General features: G+C 49.4%; 1 protein-coding gene across 3 annotated transcripts in view; it reads right to left on the reverse strand.

The window, feature by feature from the left end:
• The window catches only part of LOC105476527 (inhibitor of nuclear factor kappa B kinase subunit beta), a 56,714-nt gene that overhangs the window by 32,085 nt on the left and 469 nt on the right, over nt 1-24,160 (reverse strand). Inside the window, exons 1-5 of one of the 3 annotated variants that reach the window (XM_071068329.1) lie at nt 23,723-23,823; nt 21,810-21,931; nt 9,673-9,767; nt 8,253-8,370; nt 5,004-5,073 (exon numbers count right to left, since the gene is read on the reverse strand). In XM_071068329.1, the coding sequence (XP_070924430.1) occupies nt 5,004-5,073; nt 8,253-8,370; nt 9,673-9,680 (196 nt within the window). In that variant the 5' untranslated portion in view covers nt 9,681-9,767; nt 21,810-21,931; nt 23,723-23,823. Of the gene's footprint in view, nt 1-5,003; nt 5,074-8,252; nt 8,371-9,672; nt 9,768-21,809; nt 21,932-23,722; nt 23,846-24,160 lie in introns of those variants that run through there. The other 2 variants (XM_011732515.3, XM_011732517.3) reach the window with 2 other exon arrangements.

Consider the following 24,160-nt stretch of genomic DNA (forward strand, 5'->3'; position numbering starts at 1 on the left):
GATGTGCAGTTCCCGGAATGGAGTTGTCTTCCCCAAAGCCAAATGTTTTCTCTGAAACCCTCTGCTCTTTAACACTAAAGTCCTGGACACCTGCTAGGAGCAGATCCAGCAGGAACAGAGGTGGGGCTCAGAGAAGGAAGCAGGGACAGCAACAGAGGGGTGGGTTCCCGAAGGCTTGGGGCACAGGATGGTGTTACCACAGCAGACTGGCCACCTGCAGAATCCAGGAAGGCTGATTCCAATCTAAGATCTGGTAAGGCCCAGGCGGGCCCAGCAGAGTCACACCCCACCAGGCAGGAGAGAGTGCTGCAGCCTGCCCCATAATCTCGAGTGCTCAGAATTTGGCGCCTCTGTTACCAAAAGAAAACACACGCCAATGTTTTCCAAAGGATAATGAGCAAGACTGTTTAAATAGAGTCCACGCACATATAACTTCCTTGAGCTATTTTAGGGTCACATTATGTGGCAGTCCACATCATTTCCAGCTGCTCCACCTAGGTCCCGGGTCTCCTATCAGCATGGAGTGATGGTCTGGCGGAAGAGTCCTGGCCAGGACGCAGGGGGCTCACCTCTGTGCCCACCAGGCAGCTGCTCAGTTCCTTTTTTTTTTTTTTTGGAGACAGAGTCTCGCTCTTGCTGTCCAGGCTGGAGTACAATGGCACAATCCCAGCTCACTGCAACCTCTGCCTCCCGAGTTCAAGTGATTCTCCTGCCTCAGTCTCCTGAGTAGCTAGAACTACAGGCACACACCACCACACCCAGCTAATTTTTGTATTTTTAGTAGAGATGGGGTTTCACCATATTGGCCAGGCTGGTCTCAAACTCTTGACCTCAGGTTATCCACCTGCCTTGGCCTCCCACAGTACTGGGATTCTAGGCATGAGCCACCCTGCCATCTGCTTATTTCTCACAGGCACTCTGCAGCATCTTCTTGGGCAATTTGAAATTCAGTGGAAAAATCCTATCCATGTCTATTATCTTGACACTGTTCTGAGCAGGTGTCTCTGGGAGGTTAGCGGCACAGAAGAGAGTGGGGGCCAACAGTTTAATCCAGAAGAGTAGGAAATGAATCCGGACCCAGGGGTCAAGGGTGTGGCTCTGCCACTTATCTTAAGTCAACCTGGCAGAGAATAGCACTGGCAACTCCAACAAAGGAAATGTGGGGCCAGCACTTGGAACAAACTGGAACAAAATATGCTCAGGAAATGCTCCAAAATACAAAAGAGCTATGTTAGATGAACTCTGGCTCAGTCACCAGATCCTTGCAAAAAGAAATTTAATGGATTTGGTACACAAATCAGAAACAGGGATAAAAGTAAAATACGAGCTCATACGAGCAGCCTCAACCACAAAACTGGGGCTGCACTGCACCCAAAATGTGGTGGAGACGGGAACGGGTCTGAGGAAGGCCGGCCTCTTCTAGGATGGGAGTCTCAGAAGGCATCCACCCATGTGGTTCTCTGGATCCAGCCTCAGATCATGCCCTAAAGAAGGCACTGAGGGTTTCCAAAATGGGGAGGCCAAAAATCAAAATCCAGAGCAGGAAGGAAATGAGCAAGGAACTAACACTTGCTGACTGCATATTCTGCAGAAACAGAGCACTGTGCTAGAAGCTTTATTTATATCACCTCATTTTATTCCACAACAATTCTAACAAGGTAAGTAACACTCCCATTTTACCGCTAATAAAAGGGTGTAAGTAATGTGCCCACAGTCACACTGCTAATACGCAGAGGAGCTAGTATTGGACCTGGAGCTGTTCATGATGTGTGGACATCTGATTTAAATAATAATAATAATAAAATAAACTAGGTCCTTACTTATTTTAATTTCCTTTAGGATTTATTTCATTCATTTGACAATTTTTTTTTTTTTTTTTTTTTTTTGAGATGGAGCTTCACTCTTATTGCCCAGGCTGGAGTGCAATGGAGCCATCTTGGCTCACTGCAACCCCCGCCTCCCAGGTTCAAGTGATTCTCCTGCTTCAGCCCCCAACAAGTGGCTGGCATTACAGGCATGCACCACCACACCTGGCTAATTTAGTTTTTGTTTTTGTTTTTCGTACTTTTAGTAGAGACAGGGTTTCACCATGTTGGCCAGGCTGGCCTCAAACTCCTGACCTCATGATCCGCCCACCTCGGCCTCCCAAAGTGCTGGGATTACAGGTGTGAGCCACCGCATCCAGCCTAATTTAGTATTTTTAGTAGAGACGGGGTTTCTCCGTGTTGGTCAGGCTCGTCTCAAACTCCTGACCTCAGGCGATCAGCCCGCTTCCGCCTCCCAAAGTGCTGGGATTACAGGCATGAGCCACCGCACCCAGCCCTCATTTGATAAGTATTTATAGAGAAGCTGATATACTGCTATTCTAGATGCTGGAGATATAGCAGTGACTGAAGTTTGTGCCCTTAAGAAGTTTAACTGTAGTGTACTAGTTAGTACTTCAAAGTCGAATTATTTCCAACCTCAGGGTCACAGAGAAGACAGAGAATCAGCAACGTACAGAATTTAATATTCACCTACCTATCTATCTGTAAGAGACCTGTAGCACACAAGCACTTAAGAACCCACCTGTTTTCATTATTCTAATTTATGTGTAACTTAAATACACAGACACACACAATTTGAATACAATAATATAAAAGCTACCACACAAGTCAATGGTAACTGAATTCAAACTGGACTCAGACTAAAAGAATACGTAACCAGAGCACCTGCAGAATAAACAACCATGTGAGGAAGCTGAGAGTTATGTGCACTTGTGCCAATATATATATATATTTTTTCCAAGACGGAGTCTCACTCTGTCACCAGACTGGAGTACAATGGCTCAATCTCGGCTTACTGCAACCTCTCCGCCTCCTGGGTTCAAGCAATTCTCTGCCTCAGCCTCCCGAGTAGCTGGAATTACAAGCGCCCGTCACCACGCCCAGCTAATTTTTGTGTTTTTAGTAGAGATGGGGTTTCACCATCTTGGTCAGACTGGTCTTGAACTCCTGACCTTGTGATCCACCCGCCTCAGCCCCCCCAAAGTGTTGCAGGCATGAGCCATGGCGCCCTGCACTTGTGCCAATAATTTAAAGACTTTTGGCCAGGCATGGTGGCTTATGCCTGTAATCCCAGCACTTTGGGAGGCTGAGATGGGTGGATCACTTGAGGTCAAGGGTTCGAGACCATCCTGGCCAACATGGTGAAACCCCGTCTCTACTAAAAATACAACAGTTAGCCAGGTGTGGTGGCACGCACCTGTAATCCCAGCTACTCAGGAGGCTCGCGGAGGAGAATCACTTGGATCTGGGAGGCAGAGGTTGCAGTGAGCCAAGGTCGCCTACTGCACTCCAGCCTGGGCAACAGAGTGACCCACCGTCTCAAAAAAAAAAAAAAAAAAAAAAGGACTTTCGTAATAACTACTTGCTAAAGTCATCAATAGCCTAAGGAGTGAAAGAAAAATATCTAAGAGAAAAACATCAAAAAAATAATAATAATAATAACTTGACAAAGCTCTAACCAAAGAGAAACAAAATAAAAGTCACCCATGAAAAGCAAGAGAATATTCTCTAACCTGCTAACCTGCCTTCAACCCAGTTCGACAGAGAACAAATGAAGAATCTGGCCACTGATGTAAAAAATACAATCGAGTAAGCCTCCAAGCAAAACATGGATGGGTGAGCCTTGGGTCAGGCAGTCAAGAAAACAAGTGAAATTTCTAACTGATGGATTATGCTCTAGGAAGACAGACAAGATTCATGCGGGCCATGCACAGGGGGTCCCTTGGGCCAGCACTGGGTGCTCACTTGAGTCAAATAAAACTGGTGTAATGTCAACTTATCCTCCATGTGAAATCCACCCAAAGGGACGAAGACAGCACAGAGCAAGATGGGAATTTTCTATGTCAGACTATTTGGATCTTAACCTTAAATATGTCATTGCTTGACTTTTCCCCTTCCTTTTCTTCTTGCTTCTCCTCTGTCAAAAGCAGCAGTCAGGAAGAGACCAGATCCACACTAGCAAGACAAAGTGTTGGACCATCAACCCTTCCAGGCCCTGGCTTAGAGAACACAGCTTTACAAATGAAGGAGAATGTTAACATCTGGTGAACTGAGGGGAATGGTATGTGAGTTTCGCTGTAATACTCTTTTAACTTTTCTATATTTTTGACAATTTTCAAAAAAAAGCTTGAGCAAACAAAAAGAAAAAATATATACAGCTTTGAAAGGTTGAGGTAGGGGAGGGATGAAAATGGCATCATTCTCCAAATCTGGGGGCAAAGAGTCAAAGATAAATTATCGATAACTCTAAACCTTAGACCCCAACTATCAACTTGCACCAACAACCTTGGAGATTATTTAAAAAAAAAAAACCCTGAGCAAGTCCCTCTCCCTTGTGACGTCTGTCTCCCCAGGCTGGGGCCCGGTGCTGACCTTCAGCACCCAGCCCTCAGGCCCCTACTGAGTGGGCGCCAGGGTCTAGGAGGCTCCATTGGCCTCTGCAGGCTGAGGTCACTCTTCTCAATGAATGGCCAGCTTGGCCTTCTCAGAGGGTGCCGCAGATGCCCTCATTTGGGGATGCCAACAGTACCCAAGGGATTAAACAAGGACAGTTTTTCCTACGCCTCTCATTGGCAAAGAACTGCCAACGTGGGAGCGGAAAAATTCACTGCCAAGGGACAAAACTCATTCGAATGACAACCTATTCCAGTGCCAGCCATTCCAGGAAAGGAGGGAGGGGAGCTTCATAATGGGAAAGGAAATCTGTTATTCCCTACACATCATAATTCACCTGATGAGTTAATCAGGAAGGAAGGGAAACCTATTTGAGTTCAGCGTCTGTCTGGCTGACTCCTTTTTGATCTCCCTACTCCACCACGGTCCCCCCTCCCCGGGCTCCCATTACCCCTCCACAGAGACCAAAGGATTGAAGTGTCTGCCTGCAGTGCTCCGCAGGGACTCATGGGGCACCACACTCTCCCTGAAGGACATGGCCTGACTTCCAGGGCTGGGATTTACCAATGTCACTCAGCAAGGTGAGGATGGCACCTTCCCGCAGACCACAGCAATTCTCAAACTGGTTCAGGTACTGTCAAGAAAGTGAGAAGCGGCATCAGAGCTGGTGGTCACAAACCACCAGAAACCCACACGTGTCTCTTACCAGCCCATGTGATGGAAGTGCTGACCTTGGGCCCTAGTCTTTAGGGGACCTGCTTTTGAGGAAGCTAGGGCAGCAGGACTAGCAGGGATTGGCCGGAGGAGGAGGAGGAAGAAGAGGAGGACGAAGCAGTCCTGACCACCCCAGGGCTCTCACATCCTCACAGCAAGGGGCCCCTGGGGCGAGGAAAGTTCGATTCTCACTGGCTGCTGCAGTTCTGAGCAAGGCAGGACGAAGTCTAAGCACAGGAAATAGGAATTATCTGTGCCTGAGGGTCCTAGAGACAGGCCAGGCTGGGAGGGCATCACTGGAAACCACCCTCCGACCACCATCCTGCCATCTCCTAGCCACGTAGGTGTCGGTAACAGTAGGGAATGGTTACTGAGCACTGACTACGTGCCAGGGGCTGGAAGAGCTCTGCACGGATTAGCTTGGCAAAGCCTTCCCTGCGTGACCTCATTTAATACTAACCACCACCACTGAGTAAGTACGGGTGGAATCCCCATGTTGGAGGAGGAAACTGAGGTTACACGGTTGAATACCTGTCAGCTCGCACAGCTGTGAAAGGGCAGTGCTGGATTGCGGTGCCAGGTCAATCTGAAACTCAAGCCCAGGTCCTTAATCCCCTGCCTTCCTGGCCCCCTCGACTGTCAAGAGGCTCTGTGTGCTGCTGGGAGCTGGCCTCTGAAGAAGGCAGAGAGAGGAGCTTCCCAGCTGAGCCTCACCGTCAGGAACTCACATCATGTTCATAAACCCTCAAGAGTCTGTTCACGTACCTAGCATGTATACTTTTAACATTGACTCTTACATGTCCCCATGTGCTGGCCAAGCCTGCCTCTCCTTGCCCACAGATGTATTATAGATTTGAACTTTTTAGAGGGAACAAAGGAAACAACAGACAACAAGACAGTGGGCAACAGTGTCCTCCCCTAACCCCACTGGGTGACAGCAAGGATAGGGGTTCCTTAGGATGCGAGTCCTTCCTGCCTCCCCCTCAATCATCCTGCAACCCACGCCAGGTCAGTCATGTTAAACTTTCCATCTCTTCTTCTCTGGCTCATTGGCTCTTTGCCACCTCAAAGACCAAGTCTAAAAGCCTCTGCCTCACTTCAGAGCCCTCTGTAATCTGGCCACATCCCACCTACTTCCAGGCTGCCCTCTGGGAAGTCTCCACTTGACTACAACATGGCTTTATCTCCACACAGCTGCAGTCAGTAATGGGTGACTGTCAAAGGTTAGAAAAATAAGGAAAAAATCAAAGTGCTGTCAAGTTCCCCCATCTCTCACTGTGGGTCATGCCAAGGGCTGTGTTCATATCCTGCTGTGAGTGCCACTCCCAGGACATACCTATCTCCAGGGAGAGCCACTCTGGCAGGCCAAGCCCACGGCAAGTTTCCTTTTATTTTATTTATCTATTTCTTCTGAGACAGGATTATCTTTTTTCATGAGACTGAGTCTTGCTCTGTCGCCTAGGCTGGCATGCAGTGGCGCAATCATAGCTCCCTGTAGCCTCAACCTCCCAGGCTCAAGCCATCCTCCCAGTCCAGCCTCCGAAATAGTGGGGACTACAAGCGCACACTACCACACCTGGCTAATTTTTCGTTTTTTATTTTTTGAGGAGATAGGGCCTTGGTATGTTGCCCAGGCTGGTCTCAAACTCCTGGCCTCAAGCTATCCTCCTGTCTCAGCTTCCCAAAGTGGAAAGCTTTTGTTTTTTTTTTAAGAGGCACAAGGGCCTGGAGGAACAGTAAGAGTAGCACCTGAAGTGTGTCTGGGAATAGCCACTGAAAGGGAATAAACGCCTGGGCTCCCACCCTCACTATTGTGACCCTTCCAAAGTAAAGAGGTGCACTCGCAGAGTAACCGACCTTGTTTTCAATTAAAATAAAAATTTTTTTGGCTGGGCGCAGTGGCTCACACCTGTAATCCCAGCACTTTGGGAGGCTGAGGTGGGTGATCATTGAGGTCAGGAGTTCAAGACCAGCCTGGCTGGTATGGCGAAACCCTGCCTCTACCAAAAATACAAAAGTTAGCTGGGCATGGGGGCGGGCACCTATAATCCCAGCTACTCGGGAGGCTGAGGCAGGAGAATCGCTTGGACCCAGAAGGCGGAGGCTGCAGTGAGTCGAGATCACGCCACTGCACTCCAGCCTGGGCAATAGAGCGAGACTCTGTCTCAAAAAAAAAAAAATATTTTGTTCAGAGCTTCCAGTTATCATGTTATATGGCCTTATTCAGTCTTAGAGATGGAGAGGTGGCCTGCGGCTAGGTCTGTGTGGACTGGGACCCAGTCTCTGTTGCTACAGCTGTGTGAGGCCCAACCTTTCTGGGCTGTGATATCCACCCGTGATGTGGGAACCATACCTGTGCACTCATGTGTGAGCTGTTGGAAATCGAATGAGGTAACATGTACTAGCAGGCTATGTGGTACTATCATAGGGAACAACGGGGAGGAGGGCACCCAACTGCCCCTGAGACCAGAAGGGGCTGCCATCCACCCACCAGAAGTGAACACTCTAGGGAACAGGAGGTGGTGTGGTGAGAAGGTGGAGAGCAGAGCCCCACAGATGAGTCCAGGTGGGTCAGGTGGGTTGGGTGGGTCGGATGGGTTGGGGCAGGTCTGCAGCCCTGGCCCAGCTCTCTGATCATGAATCCCACTCCCTCTCTTCTATGCTCCCTGCCCCCATGTGTGGTGCTGTCCCATCTCTGGAATAAGATCCCTCCTAATAAGGAGAGCAGTGGCGCTGGCACCAAAGGCCTAACGTGGCCCTGACACGCCCAGGGAGGAAGCATTTGTTTTGGAACTTGCCCAGTCCTTCCCCACGCCCAAACCTGTGATGAGTTTTCCTTGTCATTGGAATAATCCCAGCAGAGTGTGCAGCACGCCCTTCCCCCTTCCCTGGTGTTCTCGGAAGTGCCTCTGACTTACACACACACCAGCCCCAGGTGGGCAGGGAACAGAGGATCTGAGAGGCAAAGCAGCCCTGCTGGAGTTGCTGGGGGTCCCCAAGCTTCCTGATGATGACAGAAGTGAAAGGTCTTCCCATCCCCCTTCCTGGTGTCCCACCTGCCCAGACAGGCTGTATGCCTGGCAGCCGCGGGAGCCTCACCTTCCGGAGATCTCCTCCTTGGCAATACTCCATGGCCAGCAGGGGCAAGTCATTGGGCGCCAAGTTCTGCATCCCCTCAGGGACATCTCGGGCAGCCACCACATTGGGGTGCGTCAGCCTAGGAAGGAGGAAAACCGATGAGAGCAGAGCCAGACTCCTGCCCAGACCCATCCCTATCACCCCCATCAGGTCTCAGCAACAAAGGCCCAGGATAACCCAGGGCTTCGAAACAGAGGAAGACAGAGCCCAGGATGGGTGGCCAACTGCAATGCCCCGGTCAGTGGCGTGCACCCAGCCCCACCCGCAGCACCAGAACTCAGACCCTGAGGGCACACTCCGTGTAACTTCCATTTTCTGTGCGTGCTACATCCCAAGTCCTCATCGTGCTGCCAAACTGCTCCTTTGAAGACCTTCCAATCTCATGCCCTCCACATGGGGGGGATGTGTCACACATGCAAGCAGGCAAACGAAGTGGTGCCTGCTCTTTTTGTTCTCGTATTTTTTTTCTTTTCTCTATTTTTCGGCAGGTTGATTCACTCACACACATCACCCCAAGGTGGACACACAGAGAGGGATTTGAGAAGGAACTCATGTAACCAGATAGAACCATGATGTAACCAAATGGCACTTCCTCTTTTTAAGAGGCTGGCAGAGGAGCCCCTGCTTGGTGTTCTCCTCGCTGGCTCTTTCGGAGCCCACCTCACTAGCTAGGGGGTCAGCAGCCACCGGGCAGATGGACGGCCCAGTCTCCACACTAGAGGAATAAATGTCAGCGGCAGCATGACAGCAGAGAACGGTCATGTACCACATTGGAACTGGAAATACAGGAGGAAAGAAGGCTTTTTTTTTTTTGCTGACAAAGGAAAAGTCACTGTGATAACTGTGTTAACTTATTTAATATAATGAAACTGATGAAAAGTCCCCAACAAGGCCCAGTGTGGACTTTAGCTGCTCTTCCTCTGGCATCTTTAGAAGCAGCAGAGTCACCGTGGAGACTGTCGGGCTGGCGCCCTGATGGAGGGGCAGAGATTTAAGACTCTCCTCTTTTTTTTTTTTTTTTTTTTTTAAATTAGACGGAGTCTCGCTCTGTCGCCCAGGCTGGAGTGCAGTGGTGCGATCCTGGCTCACTGCAAGCTCCGCCTCCCGGGTTCACATCATTCTCCTGCCTCAGCCACCCAGGTAGCTGAGACTACAGGCGCCCACTACCAAGCCTGGCTAATTTTTGGTATTTTTAGTAGAGATGGGGTTTCATTGTGTTAGCCAGGATGGTCTCAATCTCCTTACCTCGTGATCCACCTGCCTCAGCCTCCCAAAGTACTGGGATTACAGGCGTGAGCCACCGCGCCCAGCAAGACTCTCCTTTCTAGACACACCAGGGGCTGCTGCTCCAGCTTTCCCTTGGGGTGCACAAGGCCCTCACCTTCTCATGATCTGGATCTCCAGGCACCACCGCTCTCGATTCCGGGGGCTGAGCTCCTGCCGGCACTGCTTGATGGCAATCTGCTCACCTGTTTCCTACAGAAACAGCACAGTGGGGACCAGCAGAGCGAGCTGCAGGCCAAATCCCACCCTGTCTGCTGCATGGGAGGGATCTCCAGTCCTCAGGTGTCACCTGCAATCACCTCCTGGTGCTCCGAGGTCACATGTACACACCGATCGACAGCCACGTAGCACCTGCCCTTCGGGCTGTCTCCTTACCACCCCACCTCTCACCCAACCGCTCCAGCCTCATTTCTTTTTCTTTTGAGATAGAGCCTTGCTCTGTCGCCCAGGCTGAAGTGCACTGGCACAATCTCAGCTCACTGCAACCTCCACCTCCCGTGTTCAAATAATTCTTGTGCCTCAGCCTCCTGAGTAGCTGGGATTACAGGCATGCGCAACCATGCCTGGCAAATTTTTGTATTTTTAGTAGACACGGGTTTCATCATGTTGGTGAGGCTGGTCTTGAACTCCTGACCTCAAGTGATCTGCCTGCCTTGCCCTCTCAATGTGCTGGGATTACAGACGTGAGCCACCACACCCAGCCTCTCCCACCTCATTTCTATCCATCCAGAGACTACAGAGGCTTCAGGGCCCTGCTCCATTCCCAGCCCCGCCATGAAACCTCTGCTGACCATTCCTGCCCAGAGAGGTTTCTCTGTCGGAACCCTGGCTGCTGCTGTATTAGGCTGACCCATGGGACACTGCTAATTGACCATATTGACCTACAAAAATAGCACCTGCATGTGGTTCAGCCTAATAGTGAACACCACGTTGAGTGTCTTCATTATTTCATGTGAGTTTTGTCCTTTCAGAATACAAGCATAATGTAGCATAATATAGCAGATGAAACACTGGCTAGTTCAAATTCTAACTGTGCCATTTACTAGCTATGTGACCTTGGGTAAACCACTTGGTCTGACTCAGTTTCTTCTGTAAAATGGGAATACTGACACCCATATTTCAAGGCTTGAAAACAAGCCTCTAGCAGGTATTGGTAACCCCGCAGAGCAGGGAACCCAGGTCATCCGAGTACTCCTGTTTAAAATCCTGCAGAGATTGGCTCCCACCTGCATTTCCAGCCGCTCTCCCACGACACTGCAGCCAGATGGCACCACCCACCCTGGCGCTTGGCCCTGCTCCTCTACACTTGCCAGCACAGGTGCATGGGCACCACAGTCTGCCCAACTCAAGAGGGTCTCGCCCTCCACTATACTCCTGTAACAGCTAATTCCTTCAGTGCACATGCCAAAGAGTTACTTTCTGCAGAGTAATGGGCTGTTTTCTCTTCTCTTTGTCAAATTATAGACTTGTCCATCTTCATGGGCTTTAACTTCTACCCAGGTAACCAGCAGCATCCTCAGCAGTGGCTCCTGCACCTGTCGAATCATGAACTGAGCCACTGGCTCCTGGCGGTCTCCCCTCTTCTCCCTGGTGCATGAGTGGGGACGCCGGAGACAGGCAGGCCCTGAGGCTGTGGCACAAGCAGCAGGGAGAGCGGCTCTGGCCTCAGGCACTCCAGCTGCCACAAGGGAGTCACCACTGCACCACTGTCACCTCTTTTGGCCACGGGGGGTCTCCAGGACAACTGCGGGGCAGCAGCTGCCCCAGGCAGCAGCTCCCAGAGCCCCAGCCTGAGAGCCGATCCTGCCACCGCTAAACAAGCTGACCTGCACCAACATCCTCCTGTGTACCTACAGCACAAAACTCCCAACCCACACACACACACCCGGGCAAGAGCCGCGCCTGCAGTGTGGCACAGGGTACCCAACAGTAGGAGAAGATTTCAGAACTGTACCAGACCCTACTGTGGCTCACTTGAAGGATGTCCTAGAGGCCCTGTTAGGCCAATTTCTGTTTTCTCAGTTTATGAAGATACAAACTTGATGGCTCTGTACCCCAGGTGGGACTGATGTTTATAAAAGGACAAGTTTGGCCCTTTTTGTATCTTGCCCTTTCGCCTTCACCCTGCCTTGATCTTGGACTTCCTAGCCTCTAGGACTATAAGAAATAAAATTGTTATAAATTACGCATTCTCAGTTCCTCTGTGATAGCAGCACTGAGACACTGCTACAGACACTTGCCTCCAGTTAGGCGGAGTTTGCAGAGGAGCTTAGACGTGGGGAACACAGGGTTCCACAAACAGAGACTGATGGCCCCGCTGCAGCGTGAGGTGCCGTTGCCAAGAGCATCTATCCACCTCCATCCACCCTGCAACATTTCCATGGACAGTATTCCAAGCAATGGTTTAGCCAAAGAGACTGTAACTCATGGTTCGCTACCTCAGAATGACTGAGACTAAACCAAGATACCAAAAAATCTGCAGCAACTTAACTTCAATACACAGAAGAGTGCACTTGTTGTCTATTGCTGCTGGAACAAATTACCACAAACTTGGTGGCTTAAAATAATACACCTTATTTCCTTGCAGTTCTATCTGCTGAAGCCTGACGTGCGTCTGCCAGAGCTAGGATGTTGGTGAAGCTGTGCTCCATCTAGAGGCTCTAGGGGAGAGTCTGTTTCCCTGCTTTTCCCTCTGCATCTTCTAGAAGCGCCACTTTCTTCAGCTCGTGGCCCCTTAGCCCATCCTGGCGTCAGCCATGGCCCGCCATTTTCCTCACATGCATCAGCTGACACTGGCTCTGCTACCTCCCTCTCCCACGTTTAAGAACCCTTGAGATTACACTGGGACCCCCAGGGAAGCCAGGTCAATCTCCCCATCTCAGGTCAGCTGATTAGGAAACCTAATTTCATCTGTAACCTTAATTTCCTTTTGCCATGCTGCCCCACCCAGTCATAGGTTCAGAGATTAGGATGCAGATTTCTTGGTGGGGTTGGGGGGAATTATTCTACCTACCACAAATGAAACAGGACAGATAATCAGATTTAAAAAGTAGATTAGATGACTCAGTTTATTAAGTGATTTTAGGTCATCTGTCTAGCTACAAATTGGATAATTGCAGTCTTTTGCCCAACACAAACACTGGACCTGATACACAGCTGTCACTTGGCCCAACCCAGAATCAGGAAGAGATTTTGATACTGAAGACTTGAAATTAGTCTTAAATATCCAAATGCAAACTAAAAAGACTGAACTCAGCAATGTGAACACTGAACAAGTCTTTAAATATCTGGGCATAGAGACCAAAACTAACTTTCTACTCACAGACAGCTCAGCTTCGCCCTAGAGTTGAGGTGAAATCCTAACTTCCTGGGCCTAGGAAGGTCTGCTGTAGATACAGACACACTTAAACTTTTCCTAACACAGTGGCCTTCATCTGCCTCTAGGAAGTATTCTGAAATATTCCCAGTTTTTCCATGAGTAATGTTTCATTTGAAACAGAAATGCAAACAGAATTACTTTGTTATTAAAAACATGCCTGCTCTAGAAAGCGAAATTCAATTAAAACAGCACAGAAGCAGGCTACGAACACCGGTTCTGAAACCCCGGGGAGTTTGTTCTTCACTAGCAGTGGAATTCGAACAGATGTAAAGTAAGAAGGTTGGCTTACTTTATTTTTCCTAGAATCTACTGAGTCTTAGCTTAGTTCTGTGGAAACCCAGACTAGGCCTGAGCCATGTCAGTACCCAACTTCTGGTACGTGAACTCCTCGTGAAGGACAAAACTCAAAACTGCTTTGTGGCCGGGCGTGGTGGCTCATGCCTATAATCCCAGCACTTTGGGAGACCAAGGCAGGTAGATCACTAGAGCCCAGGGGTTTGAGACCAGCCTGGGCAACATGGCAAGACTCTGTCTCTACTAAAAATATTTTTTAAAACTAGCCAGGCATAGTCATAGATGCCTGTAGTTCCAGCTACTTGGGAGGCCGAGGTGGGAGAATCTCCTGAGCCTGGGAAGTCAAGTCTGGACAATACAGTGAGACTGCATTGAGCTGTGATCGCGCTGCTGCACTCCAGCCTGGGCTACTGGAGTGACACCCTGTCTTGAAAAATAAACACACACAAAACAACAACAGAAAACTGGTCTGTATTTTGAGAAAAGGGAGAAAGGTTCCCCTGTATGTCCAGATTGAATGTAGTGATTATGAAGGTCCTCAGAGTTTGCAATTCCTTGCCTTTGATGCATGAAAACATAAAACTTGTATATAAGCATGTGTGTCATAAGGTGTAAAAAAGGCAGAGGGGAAGCACATCCTCAGACTAAAAGGTGCCTGGCAGATGCGAGCTGAAGACCAGTCACAGGAGAAACAAAAGGGGCTGGCCCAGCTTCCTGAAGTTCACCTCTTTCAATGACTCAGGGGAAACTCACAGAGGCAAAGAGCTACGTTTAGACCCTTAGCACAGAAAGCCCAGTGTCCCGTTATCATGGCAAGCGTCCAACCAGGCCACTGTGGACACGGGGACAATTAGTAACAACCTCCTCCTCCTTCTCAGACCCCACCTCCTGAGATGAGTGCTTCAGAAAGGAGGCACAAGGCTGGGGGCAGAGAGACTGGGCAGGAGGACCCAGAGCTGGAAGCCAACAGGTCCGGGATCCAGCTGCAGTTTCACCCGACTCAGCAGGTAGTCGACTGAACACACCCTGGGCCCCAGCATCGCCTGCTCTATGCTATGAGGGCCATAACTTCTTCACCCTACTCCCTATAGTGCAGACCCCCACTGGGCACAGTGGCCTCCCGCCTCACCCATGGGAGCTAGGCGCTCGGGCTCCGGAGACAAGTAGGTCCAGGTGTAACTCCCTCCCCCACCGCATGGTAAAGGTGCATTAGGAGCCCATGTATAAGCCCTGGGTCCTTATCCATAAGATGGGGATGGGTCCATCCACTCCAGGGATGTCAGCTAAAATGAAACACAGCATCCGAACACAGGGAGCCAGGAATAAACGACCACAGCCTCACTTTCTTTTCTGGCCCCGTGGAGATGCTGCTCTGCCCACTTGAGTCGACCTCTGTTTTCCTGCGAGGCCCTCGAAAGTCTACCTCCTTTCCAGATCCTGCTAAAGCTCCATTCACCCCAAGAAGCCTCCCTTCCCCAGCATTCAGGAGAGATCATGCGGACAGGGAACCCAGCTCGGCTGCCATATGATGCCCTGGAGAAACAGCAGCCATTGTTATCCATGCAGTTCGGTGCTTGGATTTAGACTCACTTACCGCGTTCCTGAATGCTCCCTGGATCACTGTGATCAGAGAGTAAGCACACGAAGGGCAGGGCCCCTTTTTTCCTGGTATCCCCGACAGAGCTTGGGCCCAGGCTCTATAAATCCCTAGAGAAGTGACTGAATGGAGCAGAGGCTTTAAGGCTTCCAAGCACAGAGATAAGCTGGGGTGAGCTTTGTCTTGTCCCCTGAAGGGGCGAGTTCAGGTCCGTGCTGCTTCATAGAAGGGATTGTTAACACTCTGCCTTCTAACATCCAGAGTGCACACACTGCCTCCTCCACCTCAACAAGCATTCCACAGGGCTCCAGGCAGCACTTCCTGGCCCTCCTCACAGCCAAGTGCACACAGAACATGACGATATCGCAAGGTACTCTGGGTCGCTTCCAGAAGGCAGCTGACCTACCTCCTGCCCAGCCATATTGGGGACCCAGCAATGAGGGGATCAATATTGGAGAATCCCCATCATCCATGCGAAAAGTGGGGACCCACAGAGCCAAGATGCTGACAGAGCCAGGATCTGAACCCAGGTCTGTGTGACTGAGTCTCGTGTTCCCACCCCTACTCCCAAACCATGTTGCCAGGTGGGGGCACTTGGTTACCTCCTCCTCCTCCTCCTTTGTATTTAACAGAGGTCTCACTGAAAATGTCAGCCTGTCTAAACCGTACTGGGAAGCGGTTTGTGCTGACCCTGAGCTGGAGGTCTTAGCGAGTTCCAACACAGTGTGGAATGGTGAGGCCCACGCATGGCAGGAGAACCACAAGAACAGGGGAAGCAGGTTGGTGGGGCTCGCTTGTTAACTGCCCTCCCTCCCTGGGAAACACTCAATGTGGGGTTCTTTGTCTAACAAGGAAGACTTATAAGTGTTTTGTTCTCCAAAGAAGCATTTTTCAACCAAGCGCAGTGGCTCATGCCTGAAATCCCAGCACTTTGGGAGGCCAAGGCAGGAGGACTGCTTGAGCCCAGGAGTTCGAGACCAGCCTGGGCAACATAGAACGACCTCATCTCTACAAAAAAAAAAAAATTAGCCAGGCATGGGGTCTCATGCCTGTAGTCCCAGCTACTCAGGAGGCCAAAGTGGGAGGACTCCTTGACCCTAGGAGTTCAAGGCTGCAGTGAGCCCTGATCGAGCCACTGCACTCCAGTCTGGGTGACAGAGGGAGACCCTGTCTCAAAAAACAAACAACAAAAAACCAATAAAGAAGTGTTTTCCCCTTCCTGCTTCAAAGAGGTTCAGACTGTAGGGAACAAGGAGAGCCTAAGGAACACCGAGGCCCCACCCCGAGTCCCCACCACGGAGAGGCCACAGGCACAATGGAAAAACACGAGGTTGGGTTCCGAACAGACGCAGGTTCCAATCCTAGCCTCTTTGCTTGCGAGCTCAGCCTCTGTGGGTGAGTCACAGAGACTGTGCTTCAGTCTCCTCAACTACAAAATGGGAACAAAGACAACAGTACTTCCTTTTAGAGATGTGAGGGCTGGAGAGAAAGCACATAAATACGTAGTTTGATGCTGGCGCATAGTAGGTTCTCAGTAAATGATACTTCTGATTATCAGGCCACTATCTCTGACTGAGGATACCCATGCTTAGGGGCTTTTTCATGTAATTTCTATCGTGATAACTAAAACATTCCCTCTTCTGCAGACAAGATACAATGCATGGAGTGTCAGGAAAGTGCACACTTGTTATGTGGAGTAAAACCATGAGAGTTAAGGAACCAACACTACCATAGCCCAGCTGCTTCTTTTAAGAGGCTGTGAACAGAGGGGTCCCCAACAGAGAACACAAACGCTCATCTTCTGAACTTGGACAATGACCAAAGACCTCTCCTTAGCACCCAAAGCAGCCCTAGAGATTTCCCAAACTTAGGGAGAACCCATGGGGAAGGAAGGTAGAGAGCTTCCTGGCCTGGGCCGCTCACGGGTAGGCATCCACTGAGGACCTGCAGGCACTCCACTCCTCCTGCTCCCTTCCACCTCTACTCCACCACTAAGCCCTGTTGATTCCACCCCTTAAATATACTTCTCTCTCTCTTTTTTTTTTTTTCTTAGACAGAGTTTCGTTCCTGTTGCCCAGGCTGGAGTGCAGTAGCACAATCTTGGCTCACTGCAACCTCCGCCCCCTGGGTTCAAGCAATTCTCCTGCCTCAGCCTCCTGAGTAGCTGGTATTACAGGCATCCACCACCACACCTGGCTAATTTTGTATTTTTAGTAGAGACAGGGTTTCTCTACGTTGGTCAGGCTGGTCTCGAACTCCCAACCTCAGGTGATCTGCCTGCCTCTGCTCCCAAAGTGCTGGGATTACAGGCGTAAGCCACCGCACCAGGTCTAAATATCGTTTAAGTCTGCCCACCCCTCTCCATCTCTCACCTGGACGACTCCAAAACATTCAGACCTGGTCTGCCTGCATCACTGGGACGGTGCCAGTGACACTGTAGTAGCAGCCACCGAGAGCTAGTTGTTAACTATTCAGGAATCTGGCCGGAGCGGGCTGTTAAACTGCTGGTGGCTTGAAGTCAGCCCTGGTGGGAGTAGCTACCCCATAAGAACTGCTGCGCACTATGGATCAGGGCATTTCTTCCCAGAGCTGATTTTTTCCTAGCACGCCGCCCACTGCTTGGGCCCTCCCAATCTGTTCCCATGGGCACAGCACCTCCCTCTAACATCGTTCCACAGCTCCTCCATAAAAACAAAACCTCTTCAGCTGAAACTGCCCAAAAAACGCCACAGAGTCTGACTTACACAGTCCACCCTCAGCCACCCAGGCACTTGTACCCCATCCTCTCTTCGGGCCACACTGGCCTTCGGTCCTGCCCACTTGCCACACCTGCCCTCCACAGGGGCCCTCAGGAGCCTCTCCCTTGGCCTGGAACTCTCCTCCCACCTTCTCTGCCAAGCTGACTTCTACTAGGACCTCAGTTCAAGTGCCACTTCCTTGGGGAACCTCCTCTGACACTGACTGATCCCACCCCAACGAAAGGTCTCAGTGCACTGGGTCCTTCTCCCAACTTGCACTTTATAATACTTAGGAGCTTACATTTATAATTAGTTGACTAATGGCTCTTTCCCTTCTCCAAAGGTCTGCTTTAGTCACCACTGTACACATAATAGACATTAGATAAATATTTGTGGACTGGCAGAGTGGATGATTTGGGTCACCTAGCACATATACAACGTCAGGCACTTGCTACAGAAGAACTGAAGGAACTCCAAGGCCAGACCCAACCCTGGCTGACCAGGAATGCAGGGTCCTGACGACACTTACTCTCGTCAGACAGGAAGGGCGGCACAGGAGCCGGCCTGGAGAAACTCACCGGGAGAACCAGTTCCCACGGAACAAAGTCATCCCAAACAGGTTTGTGGAGGAGGTAGCCTACAGTTCATCCTGGAGGAACATGCAGGAGAGGGAGGCCTGTTCGACGAGAGGGCTCAGCACCCGAACCACGGGCAGCCAAGGGGAGGAATGACAGAGAGGCAGGTGCAAACAGACTGCATGGGGTTTAGCGGGCAGGAGGAGGAAGCTGGCTTTTGGCTTTTTAAAAGTACATAACAGGCCAGGCGCCTGTTAGTGGCTCATGCCTGTAATCCCAACACTTTGGGAGGCCAACATGGACAGATCACTTGAGGTCAGGAGTTTGAGAACAGCATGGCCAACATGGTGAAACCCTGTCTCTACTAAAAATACAAAAACTAGGCTGGGCACAGTGGCTCATCCCTGTAATTCCAGCACTTTGGGAGGCCGAGGCGGGTGGATTGCCTGAGATTGGGAGTTCAAGACCAGCCTGGACAGCATGGTGAAACCCCGTGTCTACTAAAAATATAAAAACTAGCCGGGTGTGGTGGCAGGTGCCTGTAATCCCAACTACTTGGGAAGCTGAAGCAGGAAAATCGCTTGAACCCAGGAGGCGGAGGTTGCAGTGAGCCGAGATCGCGCCAACGCACTCCAGCCTGGGCAACAGTTTGTGACTCCGTCACACACACAAAAAAGAAAAATTAGCTGGGTGTAGCCAGGTGTGGTAGCTTATGCCTGTAATCCTAGCACTTTGGGAGGCCGAGGTGGGCAGATCGCAAGGTCACGAGATCGAGACCATCCTGGCTAACACGGTGAAACCCCATCTCTACCAAAAATACATAAAAAATTAGCCAGGCATGGTGGCAGGTGCCTATAGTCCCAGCTACTCGGGAGGCTGAGGCAGGAGAATGGCATGATCCCGGGAGACGGAGCTTGCAGTGAGCCAAGATCACGCTACTACACTCCAGCCTGGGTGATAGAGCAAGACTCCGTCTCAAAAAAAAAAAAAAATTAGCCGGTCATGATGGCGCTGCCTGTAATCCCAGCTACTCAGGAGGCTGAGGCAGGAGAATCGCTTGAACCCAGGAGATGGAGGCTGCAGTGACCCGAGATCACACCTGTCTCAGCTGAGCGTGAGACTGTCTCAAAAAAAAAAAAAAAGAAAGAAAACATGGGAAGTGCTTCAGGGTCTGGGAAAAGATTTTATGGATAAGCACAGTTAACAGAGGCAAAAGTAGACAAATGAGATTACATCAAACTAAAAAGCTTCTGCACGGCAAAAGAAAAAACAGAGTAAACCTATGTAACCTGTGGAGACAACCTATGAAATAGGAGAAATTGTTTGCAAACTATCCATCCAATAAGGGATTAATATCAAGAATATGCAAGGAAGTCAAACAACTCAACAGCAAAATAATAAATCATCCAATTTTTAAAATGGGCAAATGATTTGAAGAGGAATTTCTCAAAGACTTACAGATGGTCAACAAGTATATGATAAAATGTTCCATATCACTAATCATCAGACAAATGCAAATCAAAACCACAATGAGATGTCATCTCACCACAGTTAAAATGGCTATTATCAGAAAGACAAAAAAGAACAAATGAAGGCAAGGATGTGGAGAAAGGGAAACTCTATACACTATTGGTGGGAATGTAAATTAGCACAGCCATTATGGAAAATAGTATGGCGGTTCCTTGAAAAACTACAAATAAGGCTAGCGCAGTGGCTCACGCCTTAGTTTCAACAGGTTGAGAGGCTGAGGCAGGCAGATCACCTGAGGTCAGGAGTTCGAGACCAGCCTGGCCAAAATGGCAAAACCCTGTCTCTACTAAAAACATAAAAATTAGCCGGGTGTGGTGGCACACACCTGTAATCCCAGCTACTTGGAGGCTGAAGCAGGAGAACTGCTTGAACCCAGGAGGCAGAGGTTGCAGTGAGCCGAGATCATGTCACTGCACTCCAGCCTGGGTGACAGAGCCTGAGACCAGCCTCCGTCTCAAAAAAAAAAAGAAAAACTATAAATAGAATTACCATATGATCCAGCAATCCCACTAGTGGGTATCTATCCAAAGGAAAGGAAATCAGTTTATCAAAGAGATATTGGCACCCTCATGTTTACTGCAGCACTATTCACAATGGCCAAAATATGAAATCAACCTAAATGTCAACCTAATGTCCATCAATGAACAAATGAATAAAGAAAATGTAGTACACAGACACAATGGACTCTCTTATTCAGCCATAAAAAAGAACGAAGTCCTGTCATCTGTGGCAACATGGATGAGCCTGGAGGGCATTACATTAAGGGAATTAAGCCAGGCCCAGAGAGGTAAATACCGCATGTTCTCACTCATCTGTGGGAGCTAATAAAAAACAGATCTCAGTTGGTTAAAATCAGTAGGCTGACACCTGGGATTACCAGCACTTTGAGAGGCTGAGGTGGGAGGATCACTTGTGTCCAGGAATTCAAGACCAGCCTGGGCAACAGAGACCTCCTATCTACAAAAAAACAAAAAATCAGCCGGGCGTGGTGACACATACCTGCAGTCCCAGCTACTCAGGAGGTTGAGGCAGAAGGATCATTTGAGCCCAGGAGGTCAAGGCTGCAGTGACCCATGATGGCACCACTGCTCTCAGCCTGGATGACAGATTGAGACCCTGTCTCCAAAGAAATTAAAAATTAAAAAAAAAAAAAGGCCAGGCATGGTGGCTCATGCCTGTAATCCCAGCATTTTGGGAGGCCGAGGCAGGCAGATTGCCTGAAGTCAGGAGTTCGAGACCAGCCTGGCCAACATGGTGAAACCCTATCTCTACTAAACACACAAAAATTAGCCAGGTGTGGTGGTGCACGGCTGTAATCACAGCTACTTGGGAGGCTGAGACTGGAGAATCACTTGAACCCAGGATACGCCGGTTGCAGTGAGCTGAGATTGTGCCACTGTACTTCAGCTTGGGCAACAGAGCGAGACTCCATCTCAAAAAAAAAAAACTGATCTCAGCCAGCCTCGGTGGTTCACACCTGTAATCCCAATACTTTGGCAGGCTGAGGCGGGGGCGGGGGATCACCTAAGTTCAGGAGTTCAAGACCAGCCTGGCCAACATGGTGAAACCCCATCTCTACTAAAAATACAAAAATTAGCCAGGTGTGGTGGCAGGCACCTGTAATCTCAGCTACTCGGGAGTCTGAGGCAGGAGAATTGCTTGAACCTGGGAGGCAGAGGTTGCAGTGAGCCAAGATCGCGCCATTGCACTCCAGCCTGGATGACAAGAGCAAAACTCCATCTCAAAAACACAACAACAACAACAAAAGACTGATCTCACAGAAGTAGAAAGTAGAACAGTGGTCACCAGAGGCAGGAAAGGGTGAGGGTGTGGGGGCTGGGGTGTGGAGGGGAATAGGGAGGGACTGGTTAATGGGTATAAAATTATAGTTAGGTAGAATAAGTTATAGTATTCTATAGAACAACAGGGTGACTACAGTGAATAAAACTTTATTATACATTTCAGGCCGGACGCAGTGGCTCACGCTTGTATTCCAAGCACTTTGGGCAGCTGAGGTGGGTGGAACACCTGAGGTCAGGAGTTCGAGACCAGCCCAGCCAACATGGTGAAACCCCATTTCTACTAAAAATATAATAATTAGCCGGGCATGGTGGTGCACACCTGTAATTCCAGGTACTCAGGAGGCTGAGGCAGGAGAATCACTTGAACTCGAGAGGCGGAGGTTGCAGTGAGCCAAGATCGCACCACTGCACTCCAGCCTGGGCAACAGTGCTAGACTCCATCTCCGGGAAAAAAAAAAAAAAAATTATTGTGTATTTCAAAATAGCCAGAAGAAAGAATTTTGACTGTTTCCAACAAAAAGGATAAGTGTTTCAAGTGATGAATATGCCAATTACCCTGATTTGATCATTACATATTATGTGTCAAAATATCACACTATCCCCCATAAATATGTACAATTATTATGTGTCAATTAAAAATAAAAACAGGCCAGGTTCAATGACTCATGGCTGTAATCCCAGTACTTTGAGAGGCCAAGGCAGGAAGATCACTTGAGGCCAGGAGTTCTAGACTAGCCTGGACATTGAGAGACCACCATCACTACAAAAAATAAAAAAAAAAAAACCTCAGCTGAGGCCATGTCCCATGGCTCAGGCCTGTAATCCCAACATTTTGGGAGGCAAAGGCGGGAAGACTGCCTGAGGACGTGAGTTCGAGACAAGCCTGGGCAACATAGCAAGACCCCATCTCTACAAAATTAAAATAATTCTCACTTTCATGTGGATCTGCTTATTTTGTACCGTGCAATACTGGGAAGACATCATAATTGGCAAATATTATAAATACTTTTTTTTTTTTTTTGAGACAGGGTCTCATTTTGTAGCCCAGGCTGGAATGCAGTGACACTGTCTCAGCTCACTGAAACCTCCGCCTCCTGGGTTCAAGCGATTCTCCTGCCTCAGCCTCCTGAGTAGCTGAAGTTACAGGCACGTACCACCACAGCAGCTAATTTTGTATTTTTAGTAGAGATGAGGTTTCACCATGTTGGCCAGGCTGGTCTCAAACTCCTGACCTCAAGTGATCCTCCCTCCTAGGCCTCCCAAAGTGCTGGGATTACAGGCGTGAGCCAATGTACCCGACATTTTAAATAATTTCTAAAAAATGGTTTTGAAACAAGGTCTCCCTCTGTCACCCAGGCTAGAGTGCAGTGGCACAATCATAGCTCACTACAGCCTCAAACTCCTGGGCAAGAAATCCTCCCACATCAGCCTCCAATGTAGTGGGACTACAGGTACGCACCATGGCTGCCTAATTTTTTTTTTTTTTTTTTTTTTTTTTGAGATGGAGTCTCAATCTGTTGCCCAGGCTGGAGTGCAGCAGCGCAATCTCCGCTCACTGCAACCTCCGCCTCCTGGGTTCAAGCGATTCTCCTGCCTCAGCCTCCCAAGTAGCTGGGACTACAGGCACGTCCCACCAAGCCTGGCTAATTCTTTGTATTTTTAGTAGAGATGGGGTTTCACGGTGTTAGCCAAGATGGTCTCGATCTCCTGACCACGTGATCCGCCTGCCTCAGCCTCCCAAAGTGCTGAGATTACAGGTGTAAGCCACCACGTCCAGCTGGCTGCCTAATTTTTAAAACTTTTTTGTAGAGACGAGGTCTTGCTATGTTGCCCAGGCTGTTCTTGAACTCCTGGCATCAAGGAATTAAAATATTTTAAACTATTTAATTATCCTCATCCTTTAAATTTTCCTATTTCTGTATGTTTTATAACATATATCAGTATATATTAGTACATGATATTCTACTGTAACCATATATATATATATAATACAGACTAAGAGCTTCTCTTTTCTTTTACTGTTTATTTAGGTGACATAGTCAATAAAGCTTGGAGACCACTAACCTGGAGTCAGCTCAGAAGTCCTGAAGCCCTCTTCCCAGTCCCCTATTCACTGTCCCAAGATGACCAAAGCCAAAGGTGAGCCCTTGGCCCAGTAGGATCAGAGAAAGTGGAGGCAGTGAGGAGGGAGCCTGGCTTCCCGCCCCTCCCCAAGCTGCACAGAGGGCCTACCTGATTGTGCCATCGGATGACATTTCCAAATCCCCCTGTCCCAAGGCGCTCTTTCATTTCCCAGGCCCCACATGTCTGGGTTGTCAGGGAAGGTGACCAGCTCATACTGATGTCGTGCTAACTCTGTAAGCAATTTGGGATGGGGAAAAAAGGTTAGGATTAAGAAAAAAAAATGGAGCTCAAAGAGATGGAGAAGGCAAGAGATACCACTGCTCTCGAATGGGAGAGAAGAAAAATACAACTGGTTTTTTACTTTGTAAAGAAACTAATGTGTTTGGTTTGTCCAAACGTTGTGGCAAACTTTTGTCCCTCTCACCCTCCCCCATCCGGTTGCTGTGGCATCAGGCAGGGAAGAAAGTCACCGAGGGAGGCGATGTCCACGCCCTTGCCCCAGCGAGGGGATCCCCGGCGGACTCCACTAGGGGCGCCCGGGCCTGC

This window comes from Macaca nemestrina, chromosome 8 (assembly GCF_043159975.1).
Source record: "Macaca nemestrina isolate mMacNem1 chromosome 8, mMacNem.hap1, whole genome shotgun sequence".
Taxonomy (NCBI): Eukaryota; Metazoa; Chordata; class Mammalia; order Primates; family Cercopithecidae; genus Macaca; species Macaca nemestrina.